The sequence below is a fragment of the Ranitomeya imitator genome, chromosome 1 (assembly GCF_032444005.1).
Source record: "Ranitomeya imitator isolate aRanImi1 chromosome 1, aRanImi1.pri, whole genome shotgun sequence".
NCBI classification, from domain to species: domain Eukaryota; kingdom Metazoa; phylum Chordata; class Amphibia; order Anura; family Dendrobatidae; genus Ranitomeya; species Ranitomeya imitator.
The window spans coordinates 567943037-567967983 of NC_091282.1; the positions used below are offsets into that span (position 1 = coordinate 567943037).

The 24947-nt window shown below is 44.0% G+C and overlaps 1 protein-coding gene across 1 annotated transcript in view; it reads right to left on the minus strand.

The window, feature by feature from the left end:
• LOC138679350 (cartilage oligomeric matrix protein-like) overlaps positions 1–24947 on the minus strand; it is a 674654-nt gene that overhangs the window by 72049 nt on the left and 577658 nt on the right. The window contains exon 14 of the mRNA XM_069767792.1: positions 17609–17787. Coding sequence (XP_069623893.1) covers positions 17609–17787 — 179 coding nt within the window. The remainder of the gene's footprint in view (positions 1–17608; positions 17788–24947) is intronic.

Genomic DNA, 24947 nt, shown 5'->3' on the forward strand with positions numbered 1-24947 from the left:
GCCCCATCTCCTCTCTTTCACTGTCTGCTCCAGACTTCCTTCATCTCTGGTCTCTCAGGCCCAACTCCCTAACTCATCCTCCAAGCCAGAATATATATATCTAGGAAAGCTCCCTTGAAACTGGGTTCAGAGCTCCCCCTTCTGGCCTGGAGTCAGAAGATGTTGCATGTATTATGCTACCTGTTAAAAGGATCCTCCTTGCATCCAGGCATGGCATCACCCTCCCCGAAAGGAAGGCAACACCACTGTAACAGCCGGTTTCCTGGGGCGTTACAAATGTGATCGCAGCATTACTGGAGCAGGAAGAGGGATGACAGCCCCTCTGCCCTTGGATCGAAGACCATGCAGCGTGACGTGGGTCCCGATCGTTGCCATGGTGTCCCGATGTCGTCATGACGGCATCAGGGTCACCAGAGTTAGGAAAGTTGCTTGATCATGTGCAGTGCATGTTCAGCAACTTTCTCTGTCAGTGCAGAGCTGACAGTTTGCATGGCATAGGGATGCTGCTTGTTGTGAATTCTGTGGCTGAATTCACTCCTGTGGTCACAAGTGGTACTGCAGCTTCTGAGCTTCCTCCCTCAGGTGTTCTGGTGAGCTCGTTAACTGCTTCATTACTTAACTCCGCCTGATGCTGCTATCCTTGCTCCTTGTCAATGTTTCAGTGTTGGATCTGAGCTTCTCCTGATTGTTCCTGTGACCTGCTGCTCTGTATAGCTAAGTGCTTTTTGCTTTTTTGTTGCTTTTTTTCTGTCCAGCTTGTCTTTTGTTTTGCTGGAAGCTCTGAGACGCAAAGGGTGTACCGCCGTGCCGTTAGTTCGGCACGGTGGTTTTTTTTTTTTGCCCCCTTTGCGTGGTTTTGCTTTAGGGTTTTTTGTAGACTGCAAAGTTCGCTTTACTGTCCTCGCTCTGTCCTAGAATATCGGGCCCCACTTTGCTGAATCTATTTCATCCCTACGTTTTGTCTTTTCATCTTACTCACAGTCATTATATGTGGGGGGCTGCCTTTTCCTTTGGGGAATTTCTCTGGGGCAAGTCAGGCCTATTTTTCTATCTTCAGGCTAGCTAGTTTCTTAGGCTGTGCCGAGTTGCCTAGGTAGTTGTTAGGCGCAATCCACAGCCGCTTTTAGTTGTGTTTAGGATAGGATCAGGTGTGCAGTCTACAGAGTTTCCACGTCTCAGAGCTCTTTCTTGTATTTTTGGGTATTTGTCAGATCACTGTGTGCGCTCTGATCGCTAAGCACACTGTGTTTCTGGATTGCCTTCATAACACCTGTCATTAGCAAACATAACAGTACAAGGAGCCCAAACTAATGATTCTCAATAGAGGGAAAGAAAAAGTTCTGACATCATTTTTTTTTTTTTTTCCTGCTCTGTGTTCACTTTTTTTTTTCCCCTAGACATTTGGGTGATTCTGGACACAGGTGTGGACATGGATTTTCAGGGTCTGTGCTCTTCAATGGATAATCTCATTATAAATGTACAAAAGATTCAAGATACTATTGATCAGAAATCTATGTTAGAACCAAGAATTCCTATTCCTGATTTGTTTTTTGGTGATAGAACTAAGTTTCCAAGTTTCAAAAATAATTGTAAGCTATTTCTGGCCTTGAAACCTCATTCTTCTGGTAATCCTATTCAACAGGTTTTGATTATTATTTCTTTTTTGCGCGGCGACCCTCAAGACTGGGCATTTTCTCTTGCGCCAGGAGACCCTGCATTGAGTAGTGTCGATGCGTTTTTCCTGGCACTCGGATTACTGTACGATGAGCCTAATTCAGTGGATCAGGCTGAGAAAAATTTGCTGGCTTTGTGCCAGGGTCAGGATGACATAGAAGTATATTGTCAGAAATTTAGGAAATGGTCAGTACTCACTCAGTGGAATGAATCTGCGCTGGCAGCTTTGTTCAGAAAGGGTCTCTCTGAGGCTCTTAAGGATGTCATGGTGGGATTTCCTATGCCTGCTGGTTTGAATGAGTCTTTGTCTTTAGCCATTCAGATCGGTCGACGCTTGCGCGAGCGTAAATCTGTGCACCATTTGGCGGTACTGCCTGAGGTTAAACCTGAGCCTATGCAGTGCGATAGGACTATGACTAGAGTTGAACGGCAGGAATACAGACGTCTGAATGGGCTATGTTTCTACTGTGGTGATTCCACTCATGCTATTTCTGATTGTCCTAAGCGCACTAAGCAGTCCGCTAGGTCTGCCGTCATTGGTACTGTACAGTCCAAATTCCTTCTGTCCATTACCTTGATATGCTCTTTGTCGTCGTTTTCTGTCATGGCGTTTGTGGATTCAGGCGCTGCCCTGAATCTGATGGATTTGGATTATGCTAAACGTTGTGGGTTTTTCTTGGAGCCTTTGCGGTGTCCTATTCCATTGAGAGGAATTGATGCTACACCTTTGGCCAAGAATAAACCTCAGTACTGGGCCCAGCTGACCATGTGCATGGCTCCTGCACATCAGGAAGTTATTCGCTTTCTGGTGTTGCATAATCTGCATGATGTGGTCGTGTTGGGGTTGCCATGGCTACAAACCCATAATCCAGTATTGGATTGGAATTCCATGTCGGTATCCAGCTGGGGTTGTCAGGGGGTACATGGTGATGTTCCATTTTTGTCGATTTCGTCATCCACCCCTTCTGAGGTCCCAGAGTTCTTGTCTGATTATCAGGATGTATTTGAAGAGCCCAAGTCCGATGCCCTACCTCCGCATAGGGATTGTGATTGTGCTATCAATTTGATTCCTGGTAGTAAATTCCCTAAAGGTCGATTATTTAATTTATCCGTGCCCGAACACGCCGCTATGCGCAGTTATGTGAAGGAATCCCTGGAGAAGGGACATATTCGCCCATCGTCATCACCACTGGGAGCAGGGTTCTTCTTTGTAGCTAAGAAGGATGGTTCACTGAGACCGTGTATTGATTACCGCCTTCTTAATAAGATCACTGTTAAATTTCAGTATCCCTTGCCATTGTTATCTGACTTCTTTGCTCGGATTAAGGGGGCTAGTTGGTTCACTAAGATAGATCTTCGTGGTGCGTATAATCTGGTGAGAATCAGGCAAGGAGATGAATGGAAAACTGCATTCAATACGCCCGAGGGTCATTTTGAGTATCTAGTGATGCCGTTCGGACTTGCCAATGCTCCATCAGTGTTTCAATCCTTTATGCATGACATCTTCTGTGAGTACCTGGATAAATTCCTGATTGTTTACTTGGATGACATTTTGATCTTCTCAGATGATTGGGAGTCTCATGTGAAGCAGGTCAGAATGGTTTTTCAGGTCCTGCGTGCTAACTCTTTGTTTGTGAAGGGATCAAAGTGTCTCTTCGGTGTGCAGAAAGTTTCATTTTTGGGATTCATCTTTTCCCCTTCTACTATCGAGATGGATCCAGTTAAGGTCCAAGCCATCCAGGATTGGATTCAGCCGACATCTCTGAAAAGTCTGCAAAAGTTCCTGGGCTTTGCTAATTTTTATCGTCGCTTCATCTGTAATTTTTCTAGCATTGCCAAACCATTGACCGATTTGACCAAGAAGGGTGCTGATTTGGTCAATTGGTCTTCTGCTGCTGTGGAAGCTTTTCAGGAGTTGAAGCGTCGTTTTTGTTCTGCCCCTGTGTTGTGTCAGCCAGATGTTTCTCTTCCGTTCCAGGTCGAGGTTGATGCTTCTGAGATTGGAGCAGGGGCGGTTTTGTCACAGAGAGGTTCTGATTGCTCAGTGATGAAACCATGTGCTTTCTTTTCCAGGAAGTTTTCGCCCGCTGAGCGTAATTATGATGTGGGCAACCGAGAGTTGCTGGCCATGAAGTGGGCATTCGAGGAGTGGCGTCATTGGCTTGAAGGAGCTAAGCATCGCGTGGTGGTATTGACTGATCATAAGAACTTGACTTATCTCGAGTCTGCCAAGCGCTTGAATCCTAGACAGGCCCGTTGGTCGTTATTTTTTGCCCGCTTCGACTTTGTGATTTCGTACCTTCCGGGCTCTAAAAATGTGAAGGCGGATGCTCTGTCTAGGAGTTTTGTGCCCGACTCTCCGGGTTTATCTGAGCCAGCGGGTATCCTCAAGGAAGGAGTCATTGTGTCTGCCATCTCCCCTGATTTGCGGCGGGTGCTGCAAAAATTTCAGGCGAATAAACCTGATCGTTGTCCAGCGGAGAAACTGTTCGTCCCTGATAGGTGGACTAATAAACTTATCTCTGAACTTCATTGTTCGGTGTTGGCTGGTCATCCTGGAATCTTTGGTACCAGAGAGTTAGTGGCTAGATCCTTCTGGTGGCCATCTCTGTCACGGGATGTACGTACTTTTGTGCAGTCCTGTGGGATTTGTGCTAGGGCTAAGCCCTCCTGTTCTCGTGCCAGTGGGTTGCTTTTGCCCTTGCCGGTCCCAAAGAGGCCTTGGACACATATTTCGATGGATTTCATTTCTGACCTTCCCGTTTCTCAAAAGATGTCAGTCATTTGGGTGGTCTGTGATCGCTTTTCTAAAATGGTCCATCTGGTGCCCTTGGCTAAATTGCCTTCCTCCTCTGATTTGGTACCTTTGTTCTTTCAGCATGTGGTTCGGTTGCATGGTATTCCTGAGAATATTGTTTCTGACAGAGGTTCCCAGTTTGTTTCAAGGTTCTGGCGAGCCTTTTGTGGTAGGATGGGCATTGACCTATCCTTTTCCTCGGCTTTCCATCCTCAGACTAATGGCCAGACCGAACGAACCAATCAGACCTTGGAAACATATCTGAGATGTTTTGTTTCTGCAGACCAGGATGATTGGGTGTCCTTTTTGCCGTTGGCTGAGTTCGCCCTTAATAATCGGGCCAGCTCGGCTACCTTGGTTTCTCCATTTTTCTGCAATTCTGGGTTCCATCCTTGTTTCTCTTCAGGACAGGTTGAGTCTTCGGACTGTCCTGGTGTGGATTCTGTGGTGGACAGGTTGCAGCAGATCTGGACTCAGGTAGTGGACAATTTGACCTTGTCCCAGGAGAAGGCTCAACTTTTCGCTAATCGCAGACGCCGTGTGGGTCCCCGACTTCGTGTTGGGGATCTGGTTTGGTTATCTTCTCGTCATATTCCTATGAAGGTTTCCTCTCCTAAATTTAAACCTCGTTTTATTGGTCCGTATAGGATTTCTGAGGTTCTCAATCCTGTGTCTTTTCGTCTGACCCTCCCAGACTCCTTTTCCATACATAATGTATTCCATAGGTCGTTGTTGCGGAGATACGTGGCACCTATGGTTCCATCTGTTGAGCCTCCTGCCCCGGTTTTGGTGGAGGGGGAATTGGAGTATATTGTGGAGAAGATTTTGGATTCTCGTGTTTCTAGACGGAAACTCCAGTATCTGGTTAAATGGAAGGGTTATGCTCAGGAAGATAATTCCTGGGTTTTTGCCTCTGATGTTCATGCTTCCGATCTTGTTCGTGCCTTTCATGCGGCTCATCCTGGTCGGCCTGGGGGCTCTGGTGAGGGTTCGGTGACCCCTCCTCAAGGGGGGGGTACTGTTGTGAATTCTGTGGCTGAATTCACTCCTGTGGTCACAAGTGGTACTGCAGCTTCTGAGCTTCCTCCCTCAGGTGTTCTGGTGAGCTCGTTAACTGCTTCATTACTTAACTCCGCCTGATGCTGCTATCCTTGCTCCTTGTCAATGTTTCAGTGTTGGATCTGAGCTTCTCCTGATTGTTCCTGTGACCTGTTGCTCTGTATAGCTAAGTGTTTTTTGCTTTTTTGTTGCTTTTTTTCTGTCCAGCTTGTCTTTTGTTTTGCTGGAAGCTCTGAGACGCAAAGGGTGTACCGCCGTGCCGTTAGTTCGGCACGGTGTTTTGTTTTTTTTGCCCCCTTTGCGTGGTTTTGCTTTAGGGTTTTTTGTAGACTGCAAAGTTCGCTTTACTGTCCTCGCTCTGTCCTAGAATATCGGGCCCCACTTTGCTGAATCTATTTCATCCCTACGTTTTGTCTTTTCATCTTACTCACAGTCATTATATGTGGGGGGCTGCCTTTTCCTTTGGGGAATTTCTCTGGGGCAAGTCAGGCCTATTTTTCTATCTTCAGGCTAGCTAGTTTCTTAGGCTGTGCCGAGTTGCCTAGGTAGTTGTTAGGCGCAATCCACAGCCGCTTTTAGTTGTGTTTAGGATAGGATCAGGTGTGCAGTCTACAGAGTTTCCACGTCTCAGAGCTCGTTCTTGTATTTTTGGGTATTTGTCAGATCACTGTGTGCGCTCTGATCGCTAAGCACACTGTGTTTCTGGATTGCCTTCATAACACCTGTCATTAGCAAACATAACAGCTGCTGCATCCCCATGCTATACAAGCGATCAGCCTGCAAAAAAAATGATTACTATGGGACAAAGTTAGACCAACTCCCTAACTCCTCCTCCAAGCCAGAATACATATATCTAGGAAAGCTCCCCTGAAACTGGGTTCAGAGCTCCCCCTTCTGCCCTGGAGTCAGAACATGCTGCATGTATTATGCTACCTGTTAAAGGGATCCTCCTTGCATCCAGGCATGGCATCACCCTCCCCGAAAGGAAGGCAACACCACTATAACAGCCGGTTTCCGGGGGCGTTACAAATGTGATCGCAGCATTACTGGAGTAGGAAGTTGCTTGATCATGTGCAGTTCATGTTCAGCAACTTTCTCTGTCAGTGCAGAGCTGACAGTTTGCATGGCATAGGGATGCTGCTGCATCCCCATGCTATACAAGCGATCAGCCTGCAAAAAAATGATTACTATGGGACAAAGTAAAAAAGTAAAAAAAAGTAAGACTTTTTAAAAATAATTGTAAAAATATAAAAAAAATTCTAAAAGTAATAATAATAAAAAAAATTTAACCCATAAATAAAGATTTGCAAAAAGAATGAAGAAAAAATTACTCATATTTGGTATTGCCGCTTCCGGAATGACCCGACCTATAAAACTGTCCCACTAGTTAACTCCTTTAGAAAATACCATAAAATAAATAAATAAAAACCAAGGCAAAAAATAATGCTTTATCATCATACTGCTGAACAAAAAGTGGAATAAAATAAAAATAAATAAATAAAAATAAATAAGCATGGTACCGCTGAAAATGTAATCTTGTCCCGCAAAAAACAAGCTGCCATACAGCTCCATCAGCATAAAAATAAAAAAGTTATAGCTCTCAGGATAATGCTATGCAAAAATAATTATTTTTTCTATAAAATAGGTTTTTTGTGTAAAAGGGCCAAAACATAATAAAGATATAAATGAGCTATCGCTGTAATAATTTTACCACACACTGAATGACATAAACCCCTCTCCAAAAAAAAAATCCTTAATTGCTGGTTTTTCTACATTCTGCCTCCCAAAAATTTGAATAAAAAGCGATAAAAAAATGTCATGTGTCTGAAAATGGTATCAATAAAAACGTCAACTCATCCAGCAAAAAGCAAGCCATCACATGACTCTGTCGGCCAAAATATGGAAAAATTATAACCCTCAAAATATGGTGATGCTATAAATAAAATCAAAAGCGTCTTTTCGTGTGTGATAAGCAGCCAGACATAAAAACCCTATATAAATCTGGTATCACTGTAATCGCACCGACCCAAAGAATAAAGTCGCCTAATCACTTACACCGCACGACGAACAGTGTAATAAATAAATAAAAGCAATTCTGCCTCTCAATGATCGCATTAAGGCTTGGCACACATTTATCCTGCGCTCTGTGCTGAATGCACACACTGGCGTTTACGTGTAAATCTCTGAAATACTTGATTCAGACAGAACCCCCGGCAGAAGATTCCTTATAATGAGGCAGATGGAGGCACTGTGGACACCATCGGACCTGTGATCCCATCGTGTCCGTCTTTTTAGGATTACATAAAAGTGCCGTCGGCCACAGTTTTGTACATTTCTGAAAAGAAGGACACCGTTGAACAGACAGAGTCCAGAATAACTCTGCTGCCTCATCATAGTGAATGGATCCCTCGGGGGTTTCATCTGTAACGTCGCTCGGAGATTTAGATGGAAACCACAAAGTAAGTGCTCAGTGAAGAGCGCTGGATGTGATCCCAAATATTATGTAAAATGTTCCCAATAAAAGCTTCAACTCAATCAACAAAAAAAGCAAGCCCTCACTCAGGTCTGTCATCTGTTAACGGAAATAGAGAGGGACACAAAGTAGCACAAAGGCTCTGGAAAAGCTAAATGGCTCCTCATCCTCCAAGAGAAATTCAGCAAATTCTCCACTCCTGAATACAAATGCCTCATTCTTTCTGAGCCCCACAGTGTGCTTAACCCCTTTACCCCCAAGGGTGTTTTGCACGTTAATGACCGGGCCAATTTTTACAATTCTGACCACTGTCCCTTTATGAGGTTATAACTCTGGAACGCTTCAACGGATCCCGGTGATTCTGACAATGTTTTCTCGTGACATATTGTACTTCATGACAGTGGTAACATTTCTTTGATATTACCTGCATTTATTTGTGAAAAAAAAGGAAATTTGGCGAAAATCTTGAAAATTTCACAATTTTCCAACTTTGAATTTTCATGCAATTAAATCACAGAGATATGTCACAAAAAATACTTAATAAATAACATTTCCCACATGTCTACTTTAAATCAGCACAATTTTGGAACCAATTTTTTTTGTTAGGGAGTTATAAGGGTTAAAAGTTGACCAGCAATTTCTAATTTTTACAACACGATTTTTTTTTAGGGACCACATCTCATTTGAAGTCATTTTGAGGGGTCTATATGATAGAAGATAACCAAGTGTGACACCATTCTAAAAACTGCACCCATCAAGGTGTCCAAAAGCACATTCAAGAAGTTTATTAACCCTTCAGGTGTTTCACATGAATTTTTGGAATGTTAAAATAAAAATGAACATTTACCTTTTTTTCACAAAAAATTTACTTCAGCTCCAATTTGTTTTATTTTACCAAGGGTAACAGGAGAAAATGGACCCCAAAAGTTGTTGTACAATTTGTCCTGAGTACGCCGATACCCTATATGTGGGGGTAAACCACTGTTTTGGCACATGGCAGAGCTCAGAAGCGAAGGAGCGCCATGTGACTTTTCAATGCAAAATTGACAGGAAATGAGATGGGACGCCATGTTGCGTTTGGAGAGCCACTGATGTGCCTAAACATTGAAACCCCCAACAAGTGACACCATTTTGGAAAGTAGACCCCCTAAGGAACTTATCTAGATGTGTGGTGAGCACTTTGACCCATTAAGTGATTCACAGAAGTTTATAATGCAGAGCCGTAAAAATAAAAAATCATATTTTTTCACAAAAATGATCTTTTCGCCCCAAATTTTTTATTTTCCCAAGGGTAAGAGAAGAAATTGGACCCCAAAAGTTGTTGTAGAATTCCCCCCCCCCCCCCACAAGTGACACCATTTTGGAAAATAGACCCCCTAAGGAACTTATCTAGTTGTTTTGTGAGGGCTTTGAACCCCCAAGTGTTTCACTACAGTTTATAATGCAGAGCCATGAAAAGAAAAAATATTTTTTTTTCCACAAAAACGGGCCCGCACGTCAATAGTTAGCAACAACAACAGCCGCCAACGGCTATTTCCGGCACAACTCGGTCCCTTCGGCTTTCACCCGTTCTCACGGCGCATGTCTATATTCAGACCTTTAAACCGGAAGTACTTTCACCAGATAAGGTAAAAGCCGCTCGCACGCCGGTTCTTTCACATTTGTGCCTCCCAAACAGCGGTCACAGTTCCTTGGCCATCTGTATTAGATGCGGTATTCATTGGTGACATTTTGGCAAGGTAATTATTCTAGGGTTCTCTCTGGCGCTTATCTACGGATCAGATATAGATGCCCTATACATATCATCTTTTTGCTCATTTTCTACAGTGGGTTTCCCTGCCTAGTTCTACGTACCAGCAAGTATGGTTTTTTATTCTATATTCACTTATGGTGGTAGATTAACATTTGGGGTGTATCTCTAGAGCGCCGGTTCTCTTACACTGTTATATGGCGATATGGTGCACATTTTCTTCTTAGAATGGGATGTTATCTGGTTTTTTTCCGATTCTTTTTGGATCCGTTTTTTCATATTTGCATTCTTTGGTGGCTTTTTCTGAGAGTCCCGTTATATTCATAGATGAAAGGTTTCTTTTATTGGGGTTGATAGCCTCTTCTGAATCCCTATTCGGTCAGATAACGTTTTTTGCTTTTTATCTTATATATATAAGATCGTGTTATACCTCACAGGATGCATATATATGGGGTTATTTTTCTGTTTCTTTCATGTTATTTTTGTTTCTGTATTGATTTATTCTTTTGTATATATATGTGTTTCAGACGGACATCTCTTGAGAAAGGCTCTTTAGCCGAAACGTTGAGAAAAATTATATATGTCCCATCAGAGTGTACAGAACAATTTCTTTTTTGCTTTTGGAAATCCTATTGTGATCAATAAAATATATGAAATATATGAATTCCTTTTGGACTCTTAGTGTGCCGGAGTTTTTTTGTATATTTGATAGCCAATTGGAGGCTGGCAGCTGAAGTCGGCCGCAGGCACAGTGCACACGTCGCCGGCGTCTGTCAGACACCGGCGAGTGTACGCTGCTGAAGGGAGCTCGCCGGCGCCGCTGGAGCGCCTGGTCAGGTGAGGAGAACTCGTTTTTTTTTTTTTCTTTTTTGGTTTTTGTTTTGCTAACCTAAGTAACGGCATTACGGGCCGGCAATAATGCTGGAGCTGGACAGTCAGTCAGTGACACACTGGGTCTGGGACTCTGGGGCAGTCGGCAGATGATTGCTATTTGCTGGAGAGTGAGACACTGGGGGGCAATGCTGGACACACTGGGGGCAAATGCTGGACACACTGGGGGCAATGCTTGAGACACTGGGGGCAAATGCTGGACACACTGGGGGCTAATGCTGGAGCTACTGGGGCTGGGGCAATGCTGGACACACTGGGGGCAATGCTGGACACACTGGGGGCAATGCTGGACACACTGGGGGCAATGCTGGACACACTGGGGGCAAATGCTGGAGCTACTGGGGCTGGGGCAATGCTGGACACACTGGGGGCAATGCTGGACACACTGGGGGCAATGCTGGACACACTGGGGGCAAATGCTGGAGCTACTGGGGCTGGGGCAATGCTGGACACACTGGGGGCAATGCTGGACACACTGGGGGCAAATTCTGGAGCTACTGGGGCTGGGGCAATGCTGGACATACTGGGGGCAAAGCTGGAGACACGGGGGCAAATGCTGGAGCTACTGGGGCTGGGGCAATGCTGGACACACTGGGGGCAATGCTGGAGACACTGGGGGGGCAATGCTGGACACACTGGGGGGCAATGCTGGAGCTACTGGGGCTGGGGCAATGCTGGACACAAAGGGGGCAATGCTGGGCCTGGACACACTGGGGGCAATGCTGGAGACACTGGGGGCAATGCTGGAAACACTGGGGGCAAAGCTGGAGACACTGGGAGCAATGCTGGAGACACTGGGGCTGGGGCAATGCTGGACACACTGGGGGCAATGCTGGACACACTGGGGGCAATGCTGGAGACACTGGGGCTGGGGCAATGCTGGAGACACTGGGGCAATGCTGGAGCTACTGGCGGCAATGCTGGAGCTACTGGGGGCAATGCTGGAGCTACTGGGGCTGGGGCAATGCTGGACACACGGGGCAATGCTGGGCCTGGACACACTGGGGGCAATGCTGGAGACACTGGGGGCAATGCTGGACACACTGGGGGCAATGCTGGACACACTGGGGGCAATCCTGGAGACACTGGGGCAATGCTGGAGACACTGAGGGGGCAATGCTGGAGCTACTGGGGCTGGAGCAATGCTGGAGACACTGGGGCAATGCTGGAGCTACTGGGGGCAATGCTGGAGACACTGGGGCAATGCTGGAGACACTGGGGAAATGCTGGAGACACTGGGGCAGATTGATGAACACACTGGTGGTAACATGCTGGACACACTGGGGTCTGGGGGTAATATGCTTGACACACTGGGGCAGATTGCTGGACACAATGTCTGGGGGCAATGCTGGACACACTGGGGCAATATGCTGGACACACTGGGGGCGGGACTGGATGCATGGGCAGAATGTAGATACGGGGCATGATTGGAGACACGGGGCAGAATGAAAGACATGGGGCAGGATTGGATCATGGGGCAGGATGGGGAAATCATATGGGGTAGAAAGAATGGATACTCATGACTGAGGGCAGGATGCGAGGTCATATTCCAGGAGCCAGGAATGAGACACAGGGGGCCAGGATGGGGAATATTATTACCACAGGGGCTACTTAAGGGATATTATTACTGCAGTGATGTATTTATTTTATTTTTTGTAATATACTGTTTTAAATGGGGGGCGGTCCTGTTACTGTGCAGAGTGACACTATATCGCCTTTTTTTCTTCATGTGGTATAATGTAGAAGTTGTGAAAAATTAAGTAATGTGTTCTGTAAGCGGAGCTTGAGATAACTGTTATTTCCTGCAGAAACGAGTCCTGGCTAGAATAAATGATGGTGGTCTGTGCTGGATGAAAGATGAAGGACTTCACCTAGAGACGTCACTGGTGAGTCAGTGTTACCTATACACTGACACTATACACTGTAAACTATATACAGCGGTCCTGTGTACAATGTCACCAGTGATCACGGTATTACCTATACATTATATACAGAGCTCCTGTGTATAATACCACCAGTGATCTCTGTATTACCTCTACACAGACACTGCATACTAAGTACAGATCTCCTGTGAATACTGGCACTTATGGTGATAGTATTGTGTTTTTGTTTTTGTTTTTTATTACTGATCGGTATTGTAGTATTCAGTCACTATGTGGTGGTAATATGTGGTCTGGAAATGGTGTTGTGGTATTTGTCCCTTGTATGTGCTATTTGGTCACCAAGTGGTGGTAATATGTGGTCTTGACATGGTGCGGTGGTATTTGTTCCTTGTATGTGATATTATTTGTTCACTGTGGTTGTAATTTGTGGTCTGGTCATGGTGCGGTGGTATTTGTTCCTTGTATGTGATATTATTGGTCAAAATATACCTAAATTGTATTGCTGATTTTAACAAATATTTAATAGGTTACAGTAGAGTAGGGCCCGGCCATTTTTCTGGAATAATCTGGTTCGGGTATATCATGACCCCCGTCACATGACCCCCGTCACATGACCCCCGTCACATGACCCCCGTCACATGACCGGGGGGGGCCCACAGTGTCTGAACAGCCCAGGGCCCTGGCTACCTTTAATCCACCCCTGCCCACACCTGTCCATGAAATAGCCTTGGAGTCAATTTTCCAATTACTTTTGATCCCTTTAAAAACAGGGTGGCACATGTTAAGGAGCTGAGACTCCTAAACACTTCATCCAATTTTAATGTGGCTACCCTCAAATGAAAGCTGAAAGTCTGAACTTTAACTGCATCTGAATTGTTTTGTTTAAAATTCATTGTGGTAATGTCTATAACCAAAATTAGAAAAATGTTGTCTCTGTCCAAATATATATGGACGTAACTGTATATATATATATATATATATATATATATATATATATATATATATATATATGTATATATATTTATTTATTTCTTTTAATTTAATACAGAGCTAGATAGCAGAAAAGCCAGTAATTCAATTGTCGGCTTTTGCTAAATCACTACCGAACCCGAGAGGATATGATGAGACATGGTTTACATACAGTAAACAATTTCATATCCGTTAGATTTTTACATATCCCTCACTAATAATGTTAGAAGTGTTTGTGTGTAAAATTTGGGAGCTGTAGGTGTTAAATTAAAGGGTTAATTCATGGAAAAAACTGGTGTGGGCTGTTTCTGAATATTTTCCCACACTACAGAGTTCAAATGAGTTCATGCCACCAGGGGGCAGAGCTTCGGTGATGGCACCACTAGTCACTGAAGCTCTGTTCCCTGCATTTCATTCATTCCTTTCATTTACAGCTGGGAGCAGCAGCATTAGCAGTGCTCCTGCTTGTAAATGTATTTAACCCCTTCAGATGGATTTACAGCTTGAGACTTGACTGTACGGCAGACAGGCAAGGGATATTGTTGTTTTTTTTTTTTACAGAAGAACGAGGGTGTCGCTTTTTATTGAGAGTAAAATAAAGATATTAAAAACCTGTGTGTTTCTTTCTTTCATTAAAAGACGTTATTCTTAATGTGTGTGTATTTTTAACCTTTTCCTACTATTGGATTAATAATGGATAGGTGTCTTATTGACACCTCTCCATTGTTAACCAGGCTTAATGTCACCCTACAATAGCAAGGTGACATTAACCCCTTATTACCCCATATGCCAATGCCACAGGACAGTGGGAAGAGAGAGGCTAAGTGCCAGATGTGCCTTTTCTGGGGTGGCTGGGGGAAGATGTTTTTAGCTGGGGGGGGGGAGGGGAATAACCATGGTCCCTCTCTAGGCTATTAATATCTGCCCTCAGTCACTGGCTTTCCCTCTCTGGCGGAGAAAATTGCGCGGGAGCCCACACCAGTTTTTTCTGAGAATTAACCCTTTAACACCTACAGCTCCCAAATTTTACACACAAACACTTCTAACATTATTAGTGAGGGATATGTAAAAATCTAGCAGATATGAAATGGTTGAACGCAGCGTCAAACCCGCAGCGTTTACTGAACGTGGAAACATATCCTGACAGCTTATGCATACAGAATAATCATGTTTCCACGTTCAGTAAACGCTGCGGGTTTGACGCTGCATTCATCCGCAGCGTCAAACCCGCAGCGGCCAGATGTTACAGCATAGTAGATGTACTTTGAAGAAATTCCATCTCCATTATGTGTGCAGGGACGCCTCCAGCTTCCCTGCGGAGAAGGACATATGGCGTGTCTTTCTAGACCGCAATATGTCAATTTATCTTGCGGAGACGCTCTGTCTCTGCAAGATAAATTTTCCATCCAATGTATGTGGTGCGGTGATTCCGCAAGGTTTAAAAAACACATGCAGAATCTCCTGCGTTCAAAATCCGGCAGCGCTTTGGACGCAGCGGACATGTGCTGCATCCAGAGCACTGCCTAATACTGAACGTGGAAACATACCCTTATTGTTCTTGGCAGTACAGGTCTTATTTACACAGGATGAGGTGCTGTCAAGAACGTGGGAGACTAGAAGATGGCATAATCCGAATTGCTGACTTGCTATGAGTGCTGAAAACTGGGCAGCACTCATAGCAATCAGTCAATGACAACCATAGAGGTTTGCTGGGCACTTCAGGTTTCATGCCAACCCATCGGTGACCCGCGGTCCTGTGACATGGGTGTCGATGGGTGGGATTTCCTTGCCGGAAGCGCATGTTAAATGCTGCTGTCAGAGATTGATAGCAGCATTTAATGGGTTAACAGCTGTGGGTGGATCGCGATTCCTCCCGTGGCTGTTAGCAGCACAACTGTTCAAGACAGCTGACATGTGCAGGAAAAGATGTAGGTTCACCACTGGTGCCCACATCAAAGTGAAGGCATCGGACATTGGCATACTATTACGCCTGATTCGGAAAGGGGTTGAAAACAGAAGTTTTTCAAGTAGAAATGTCATATTGGGGATGCTATGAAGGCAACAAACAATTATGATAGGGGGGAGGAATTTACAAAAAATTACAACGAATTTAAATAGTACTGTGACATCATGTATTTCTCCATACCCTTAAAAACACCAGGTTCAAAGTAATTGACAGAAGCAGGAATAACATGTATTATTCTTACAATCATTAATTTGTTAGAAAGAATAATTTGAGATTTTGAGCTGCATTGTGCAAAGCAAAGGGTTAGGTTTGAGTCAATGTGCTGTTTTAAAAACCTTTGTTTTTAATATACTGTATGTGTATCAATAAAATAGAATTCATAGATCTCTTCTCAACACGATACTTTATACCTGTTTCTTGAGTTTATAGCGTGTCATTATATAAAAGTGTAGACTGTATTTTCATCAGATTTCCCTTCTTTCGGCTTTATCTGAGATTTGTAATGCCCTGGGAGAGGGGAGGAGGAGACTAGTTGCTGTGATCTCTGCCATTCACAGCACACAGAGATGGATTCTTGCTCTTTGTCCCTTTTTAAGGTCACAGAGACGGGCAACAGCAGCAGCATGGAAGAAACAAAATAGCAGTAGTGACCAGTGAACATATGAATCCAGCTCTGGCGCTGAGCTAAAGGACTTGTTAGAAAGTCCAGCATGATCTTTCTGTGTCTCCTTCTGACAGTCTCCTCATTCTGCTCTTCTTTCACCCTTCCCTCTCCATATAGTGTAAGACAGATTTGAGCTGTTTTTCAGAGTGGATGGTGAGTTCAGGAGATGGGGAAGAGGAAGAATTGTCTTTCATTTGGAAAGGAAGCAGAATTCTATGATCAGATATATTACAAAGTTTAATCTATTAACCCATACCATTTCAATTAAAATATTTTAGCAACCTGCAGCTGCACTGTGTCAGAACTTTGTGCGTACAATCTTACCCAAAAGTTAAGTGTATGTTGTAGATTCTAGGCTTTCCTCATTGGAATCTTCTGGCCACTACAGTTCAAATTGGCTGAATATGAGCAGTTTCGCACCTCCAGGAAACAAGGAGCATGCATATATTACAATACCCAGCCCAATCAGACTGATAGCAAGGTCCCATGACTTGAGCTATCTGTTACATATGTGCCAATGAGGCAGTCAGCTCAGGTCTGGACATCCGGCCGGGTATTGCAATCTGAGCACGATCATGGAAATATGAAGTTGGTCTAAATATAACAATACAACTTGTATTCATGTCAGTGACCTGGTGTTGCTACCCTGTTGGTTGGTAACAGCTGGTTTATGCCAATCTGGCTGTCACTTGTGATGTGTGTTTAAAGGGGTTATTGCAAGGTTTTATATGATTAAAATTCAAAGTGGTTGCAAAAGAAGTAAATGTACAACTTATGTCTTATTAAAAATCCTCTCCTTTCTCAAAAATAGTGGGATTTTTAATTTCATGGTTTACAGCTTGTTGCCTAGATTACCAGATACCTTGCATTCTCATAATAGCCAGTTGCTAATGTCAGGTGCACATACAAGGCTCTATGATTTAAGAGCCTTCAAACACCACTCTGGTGCTGACCAGATCACTGATTTTGGCCAGTTTCAGTAGCCATGTGCTTCTCTCATGCTGTACAGGCAAAGACGCTTTTAAGTCCTAACTGCCATATCATTATAATTAAAGGTGTTTTGTCATGAACAAAGTACATTTTAATCAATATATCCTGTAAAAATAGTAACTTTCAGAATTGGATGCGTTTAAATAAAGTGTACTGTGCAATGGCTGTCAGACTGTGCAGGTACATGGTCTGATCATAGCACAGCTCCTGGGCAGGGAGGACACAAAAGAGAAGACAGACAGAATCTTAGAGTCCCTTTAAAATGTCATTTTTCCAGGCCTGTCAGGGTGCCTATATTGGCCATATATTTTTAACATTTTCGAAAAGGTCCTAGCTTTTTTTGTTAATTTTGGAGATTTCTGAAATGCTTATTTTATTGACAACATGTGAAATGTTTTAGAAACAGATCTGTCAGCATTTGCAAGTCCATGTCGTTTGCAACATTTTTTGTATTTTAACAATGGAAACATCATCTACATTTTATCAGAATACCTCATTTAAAACAATCCAATTTGGATCAATTTGTGCATCTCCCTCTGGGTCCAAGACAACGGTTTGGTAAGCTCTGAAGTCTGTAAGAGTGATTTCTGCATTATCAGGACAGACATCCACTTTGTCAACCACCAAATCTCTGTCAAAATCGCCTTCGCAGGCGTCTCCAATACCATTTCCTAAAGAAAAAAAACAGTATCATTTTTTAATAGAATAAGAATTCTTTATGATCCAACAGAACATTTCCAAAAATGGTATCTCCTTTCTCCCCTTTGGTAATTTTGTGGCACAAATGACAAGTATACACTGTATTATATGCATATTAACCCCTTTCTGACCTAGGACGGGATAGTACGTCCGAGGTCAGAAGCCCCGCTTTGATGCGGGCTCCGGCGGTGAGCCCACATCAAAGCCGGGACATGTCAGCTGTTTTGAACAGCTGACATATGCCCGTAATAGGCGCGGGCAGAATCGCAATCTGCCCGCGCCTATTAACTAGTTAAATGCCGCTGTCAAACACAGACAGCGGCATTTAACCACCGCTTCCGGCCGGGCGGCCGGAAATGATCACATCGCCGACCCCCGTCACATGATCGGAGGTCAGCGATGCTTGTACATTGTAACCATAGAGGTCCTTGAGACCTCTATAGTTACTGATCCCCGGCAGCTGTGAGCGCCACCCTGTGGTCGGCGCTCACAGCACACCTGCAATTCTGCTACATAGCAGTGAACATCAGATCGCTGCTATGTAGCAGAGGCGATCGAGTTGTGCCTGCTTCTAGCCTTCCATGGAGGCTATTGAAGCATGGCAAAAGTTGAAAAAAAAAGTAAAAAAAAATGTGAAAAAAATAAAAAAAATATAAAAGTTTAAATCACCCCCCTTTCGCCCCAGTCAAAATAAATCAATAAAAAAAAAAATCAAACTTACACATATTTGGTATCGCCGCGTTCAGAATCGCCCGATCTATCAATAAAGAAAAGCATTAACCTGATTGCTAAATGGCGTAGCGAGAAAAAAATTCGAAACGCCAGAAATACCTTTTTTTGGTCGCTGCGACATTGCATTAAAATGTAATAACGGGCGATCAAAAGAACGTATCTGCACCAATATATCATTAAAAACGCCAGCTCGGAATGCAAAAAATAAGCCCTCAACCGACCCCAGATCATGAAAAATGGAGACGCTACGAGTATCGGAAAATGGCACAATGTTTTTTTTTTTTTTTTTAGCAAAGTTTGGAATTTTTTTTCACCACTTAGATAAAAAATAACCTAGTCATGTTAGGTGTCTATGAACTCATAATTAAGTAAAAAGGGCAGCACACTGCAGCGCCAAAACATGCAAACTTGAAAACACGAAACTTGAACTGCACCACTGCACTAGAAATATGAAAAATGAGAGCCTTTAGCGCATAAAAATGGCCATATTTATGTGTACCTCGCAGCCACTCCACGGCATCTCTCCTACACGAGGCCCCACGCTTGACCTACCTCACTGAGAATAAACGTCTCCATCCGAATGGGCACATGCGAAACCTCCTCCTGGACTCAAATTCTCTCCCTCCGTGGAGGGGCATCGGACCTAAAACACCTGCGGCCAGGAGGCGGGGAGTGCACGATCAGAAGGCTAAAGAATACATTTCAAAAACCTGACCTGCACATCCAAACATAGACTGAGTGTGAACAGGTGCTGAACCCAGAGTCGCCAACTCGTATATAGTTAAGTAAAAAGGGCAGCACACTGCAGCGCCAAAACATGCAAACTTGAAAACACGAAACTTGAACTGCACCACTGCACTAGAAATATGAAAAATGAGAGCCTTTAGCGCATAAAAATGGCCATATTTATGTGTACCTCGCAGCCACTCCACGGCATCTCTCCTAAACGAGGCCCCACGCTTGACCTACCTCACTGAGAATAAACGTCTCCATCCGAATGGGCACATGCGAAACCTCCTCCCGGACTCAAATTCTCTCCCTCCGTGGAGGGGCATCGGACCTACTATAATTAAAACACCTGCGGCCAGGAGGCGGGGAGTGCACGATCAGAAGGCTAAAGAATACATTTCAAAAACCTGACCTGCACATCCAAACATAGACTGAGTGTGAACAGGTGCTGAACCCAGAGTCGCCAACTCGTATATAGTTAAGTAAAAAGGGCAGCACACTGCAGCGCCAAAACATGCAAACTTGAAAACACGAAACTTGAACTGCACCACTGCACTAGAAATATGAAAAATGAGAGCCTTTAGCGCATAAAAATGGCCATATTTATGTGTACCTCGCAGCCACTCCACGGCATCTCTCCTACACGAGGCCCCACGCTTGACCTACCTCACTGAGAATAAACGTCTCCATCCGAATGGGCACATGCGAAACCTCCTCCCGGACTCAAATTCTCTCTCTCCATGGGGCCATGTATCGTGAGATTTTGAGTGCAAACCTCCTTCCATCAGCAAGGGCATTGAAGATGAAACGTGGCTGGGTCTTTCAACATGACAATGATCCAAAGCACACCGCCAGGGCATCGAAGGAGTAGCTTCGTAAGAAGCATTTCAAGGTCCTGGAGTGGCCTAGCCAGTCTCCAGATCTCAACCCTATAGAAAACCTTTGGAGGGAGTTGAAAGTCCGTGTTGCCAAGCGAAAAGCCAAAAACATCACTGCTCTAGAGGAGATCTGCATGGAGGAATGGGCCAACATACCAACAACAGTGTGTGGCAACCTTGTGAAGACTTACAGAAAACGTTTGACCTCTGTCATTGCCAACAAAGGATATATTACAAAGTATTGAGATGAAATTTTGTTTCTGACCAAATACTTATTTTCCACCATAATATGCAAATAAATTGTTAAAAAAAACAGACAATGTGATTTTCTGGATTTTTTTTCTCAGTTTGTCTCCCATAGTTGAGGTCTACCTATGATGTAAATTACAGACGCCTCTCATCTTTTTAAGTGGTGGAACTTGCACTATTGCTGACTGACTAAATACTTTTTTGCCCCACTGTATAATCACCAATTATGCAAAACTAAAAAATATATTTATTGGTATTTATTAAAAATCTATAAATTCTAGAACATAAATACACCTCAAAACTTAACTCAAAGTGATCATATAAAAAATAAAAAGTAGTCAATAGTAAAGGGGTGACACTGATCACCCCATTTATTTACTACCCAGGTTAATACAATTAATCCCCAATCCCCCACAGTTTTAAGCGTGCCCCAAAAAACGCATTTGTTCAGACTGGCCAACTGCCTCAACACATTATTATTTATTTCTATAGCACCCATTGATTCCATGGTCCTGTACATGAGAATGGGTGACATACAAATTACAGATATCATTTACAGTAAGCAAACTAACAATGACAAACTGATACAGAGGGGCGAGGACCTTAAAGGGACACTGTCACCTGGATTTGGAGGGAACAATCTTCAGCCATGGAGGCGGGGTTTTTGGGTTTTTGATTCACCCTTTCCTTACCCGCTGGCTGCATGCTGGCTGCAATATTGGATTGAAGTTCATTCTCTGTCCTCCATAGTACACGCCTGCGCAAGGCAAGATTGCACCTTGTGCAGGCATGTACTACGGAGGACAGAGAATGAACTTCAATCCAATATTGCAGCCAGCGGGTAAGGAAAGGGTGAATCAAAAACCCAAAAAACCCCGCCTCCATGGCTGAAGATTGTTCCCTCCAAATCCAGGTGACAGTGTCCCTTTAACCCCTGTGTGGCCCATTCACAAAACTTAAACCATAATCAGGTTCCTCGCATCATGTTCTCATATACTTTATGCTTCTATTAGCCCTCTGTGTCTGTACTGTTACATACTTAGGCTATTAACTGGTTCATGCAGCATTTTCATGAACACCCAATCCTTACACTATGGCTGGTCCGAACAATGAAAGCAATTGTTACCATCCACCTTTCGTGTCTTCCCTTTTTCCTATAGATTGTAAGCTTGTGAGCAGGGCCCTCATTCCTCTTGGTGTCTGTTTTTAACTGTGATTTTTGTTATGCTGTAATGTCTATTGTCTGTACAAATCCCCCTATAATTTGTAAAGCACTGCGGAATATGTTGGCGCTATATAAATAAAATTATTATTATTATTTATTTTACTCACTTTTATAGCACCATTAATTCCACAACTCTTTGCACTTGTCAACTATTCTAGTTTACTACCTGTTCGCAGAGGTTGGCACCCTCTTGAAACGCAATCGTCGACAAGCCCTGGTTGACCTCGCTATCTCCTCAGCCTCCCCGCAGCAGATTCCTCCTGCGGAACGCAGACTCACCCTACTAGTCTCCACCTGCTGGATGCATACTCCCCTTAGCACCCTTCCCCTACTAGCCTTCCCTCACTCCACTGAGCAGCCTTCCCTCACCCTGTTGGATGCGGCCCCCAGTCCCAACTAGCCTCCCCTGGGCCCTGTTGGATGCGGCCCCAACAGGGCCCAGGAAGAGACTAGTGGGTGTTACTGGGCCCAGGGGGAGCCTAGTGGGGACTGGGGGATGCAGGGCCCGGGGGGAGGCTAGTGGGGGCTGCAGGGCCCAGGTGGAGCCTAGTGGGGGCTGGGGGCTGCAGGGCCCAGGTGGAGGCTAGTGGGGGCTGCAGGGCCCAGGGAGAGGCTAGTGAGGACTGGGGGCTGCAGGACCCAGAGGGGAGTTTGGCAGAATAGAACAAAATGTCCAGGGGGACAATGAACAGAAACAAAGAGAAGGGAGCCTGAGCGGATTGAGCTGCCAGCGTGACTGGGCCCCCCTTTTTGTCTCTGACCTCTGGACCCCATACTGTAGTAAGGGCAGTAATGCCCTGATGGCGGCCCTGCCAATGTCTGTATTTTCTTTTTTCTCTCTCTATATGTAATAAATTTCAATGTTTTTTTCCCCCATTACTGTTTGGTTATTTGTGTATTTCGCCACCCGCAACACACACCGTGCGCCGAATAAACACACTGCACCGTACACTTTGTGTTTTTGCCACCTCATAGCTCCAGGAGTTAGACAAGTAGAACACTGCAACTTTGCTTCTTGTGTTTGGTATGGAGCTACGAGTTGTCAAAAGCTAATATTACTTGTATTTTCTCTATAATGTCTTCAGTCTGCTTAATGTGTGTAACGCAAACTGAAGAGACAATGGAGGTAATACAAAGCAGATCTATACAAAACAGGTCGTGTCAGAAATAGTGAGGTCATGATGCACAAAACCCAGCATCTTGAACTCATTATTTATGACACCTGACCTGGTGAGTATAGAACTGCCTTGTATAACCTCCATTTTCTCTTCAGTCTACGTAATCTTTATCACACAAACTGAAGAGACAATGGAGGTCATACAAGGCATATCTATACTCACCTGGACATGTGTCAGAAATAGTGAATTCATGAGGCTGGGTTTTGTGCATCATGAAGTCATTATTTCTGACACATGACCTGATGAGTATAGATCTGCTTTGTATTATACCTCCATCTTCTCCTCAGTCTGCTTTCAATTGATGAAAAGCAGAAGAGATTCAGGTTTTAATTAAGTCAACTACCATACCACTAACATCATAAGTGGTTTTTAGATGAAAGACATAGGAGACTCAGTACAGGTATCAAAACACGTTGTTTATTAACAACAAATATTAGTGCCATTTAAAACATAACTGGTAAAGACTCAAACCCAACAGCACATTTTACACAACATTATCTTGTCATGCCACACGTCCGATGTCAGAAACAAAATAGGCTGCAAATTGGTCCCGCATGTGGGCAACTTCAACAGTTGACCGCAGAGGGTGATGCTGGTAATCTGGCAATGGGTTTGCAACTGGTTCATCCAGTTCAATATTGGGTCGCTCCTTAGCCATTATGTAATTGTGGAGAACCACACAGGCTTTGACGACCTCATCGACTATCTCCATTTTTAGATTAATGGCTGTCTCAAGAATGCGCCATTTTGAGACAAGAATCCCAAAGTTACACTCAACTGTTCTTCGGGCCCTGGTCAGTCTGTAGTTATAAATCCTTTTAGCGTGGTTCAAGTCCCAACTGGAATATAGATTCAGTAGGTTTTCACGCATCTGAAAGGCCTCATCTCCATCTATAGCAAATGGCATCGGTGGGCCTTGAGTGTTGGGGAGAAGTCGTGGCAGGGGAAAATTTAAATTTTTGCCATACAAACGTCGGCCCTTATCCGAGCTCTTGAAAGTCTGGGAGTCATTGCCACTGCCAAAAGCTCCAATGTCCACGGCGATAAAATGACAGTCTGCATCTGCTATTGCCATGAGCACTACAGAAAGATATTTCTTGTAGTTAAAGTACTCCGATACAGATCTGGCGGGTTTGGTATTCCGTATGAGCTTTCCATCCACTGCTCCCAAACAGTTGGGGAAATTACACAATCTCCAGAATTTGTCAGTAATTTTGATCCACATATCTGCGGTGGGTAAGGGGATAAATTCATCCCAGAGAACGTTCCACAAAGCCCGGCAGGTGTCTGCAACGATTCCAGACAAGGTGGAAATTCCAAGCCGGTACTAAAAGTGGAGCGATGATAAGCTTTCTCCGGTAGCCAGGAATCTGAAAGAGAAAAATTTATTTTTTTTCGAACAATTCTATTTATGGTGGGGCTTTGCTAAACACATAAAGGAAAACACAAATAATACATGGCAGAACAATAACAATTATGACATTTGTTTAGAATTATACGTACCTTAGTGTGACCACGAGACGGTCCTCTGCAGGAATCGCTCTACGGAGCTGGATGTCCTGTCTCTGGATGGCTCCTTGGACACGACCAAGCAAATCCTGAAAAGTCTCTTGAGACATCCTGGTATATTCCGGGAATTTGTCCGGGTTGGCATTAGGCTCACCATATAGGCTCCACGGCTCTCCCGGAGATCAATAATGGGGTGTCTCCAATAACGCTGATGCCGTGTTCTTTTCTGTCTTTCTCGATTTCTTTGTTGCTCCCAAGCAAACGCACAGGCAAGAAACAGCTTTATACTTAAATCCAGGTTGAAAGAAAAGCTCTCCATGCGAAGATCCACCATGACACAGGATACAGTAGCAAACTGTGAAGATTTCAGCTGACCAAGGGTCTATATAAAGATATCCCATAATACACGCCCACTGTAGTCCCATTCGCGGTGTCTGTTTATCTAGATTTTTCTCCTGTAAAATTTTCCAACATGCGCACAGAAAACGCAAATGCATGCAAAACGCATGAAAAAGCATGTAACCATTGCTTTTTTTTTACCGCATGCGTTAGCTTTATGCGTCTAAACAACTATGCATTTGCACGCGTTTGCATGCGGTTTATTGTGCGTTTCAGGTTGCAGCATAAATGCT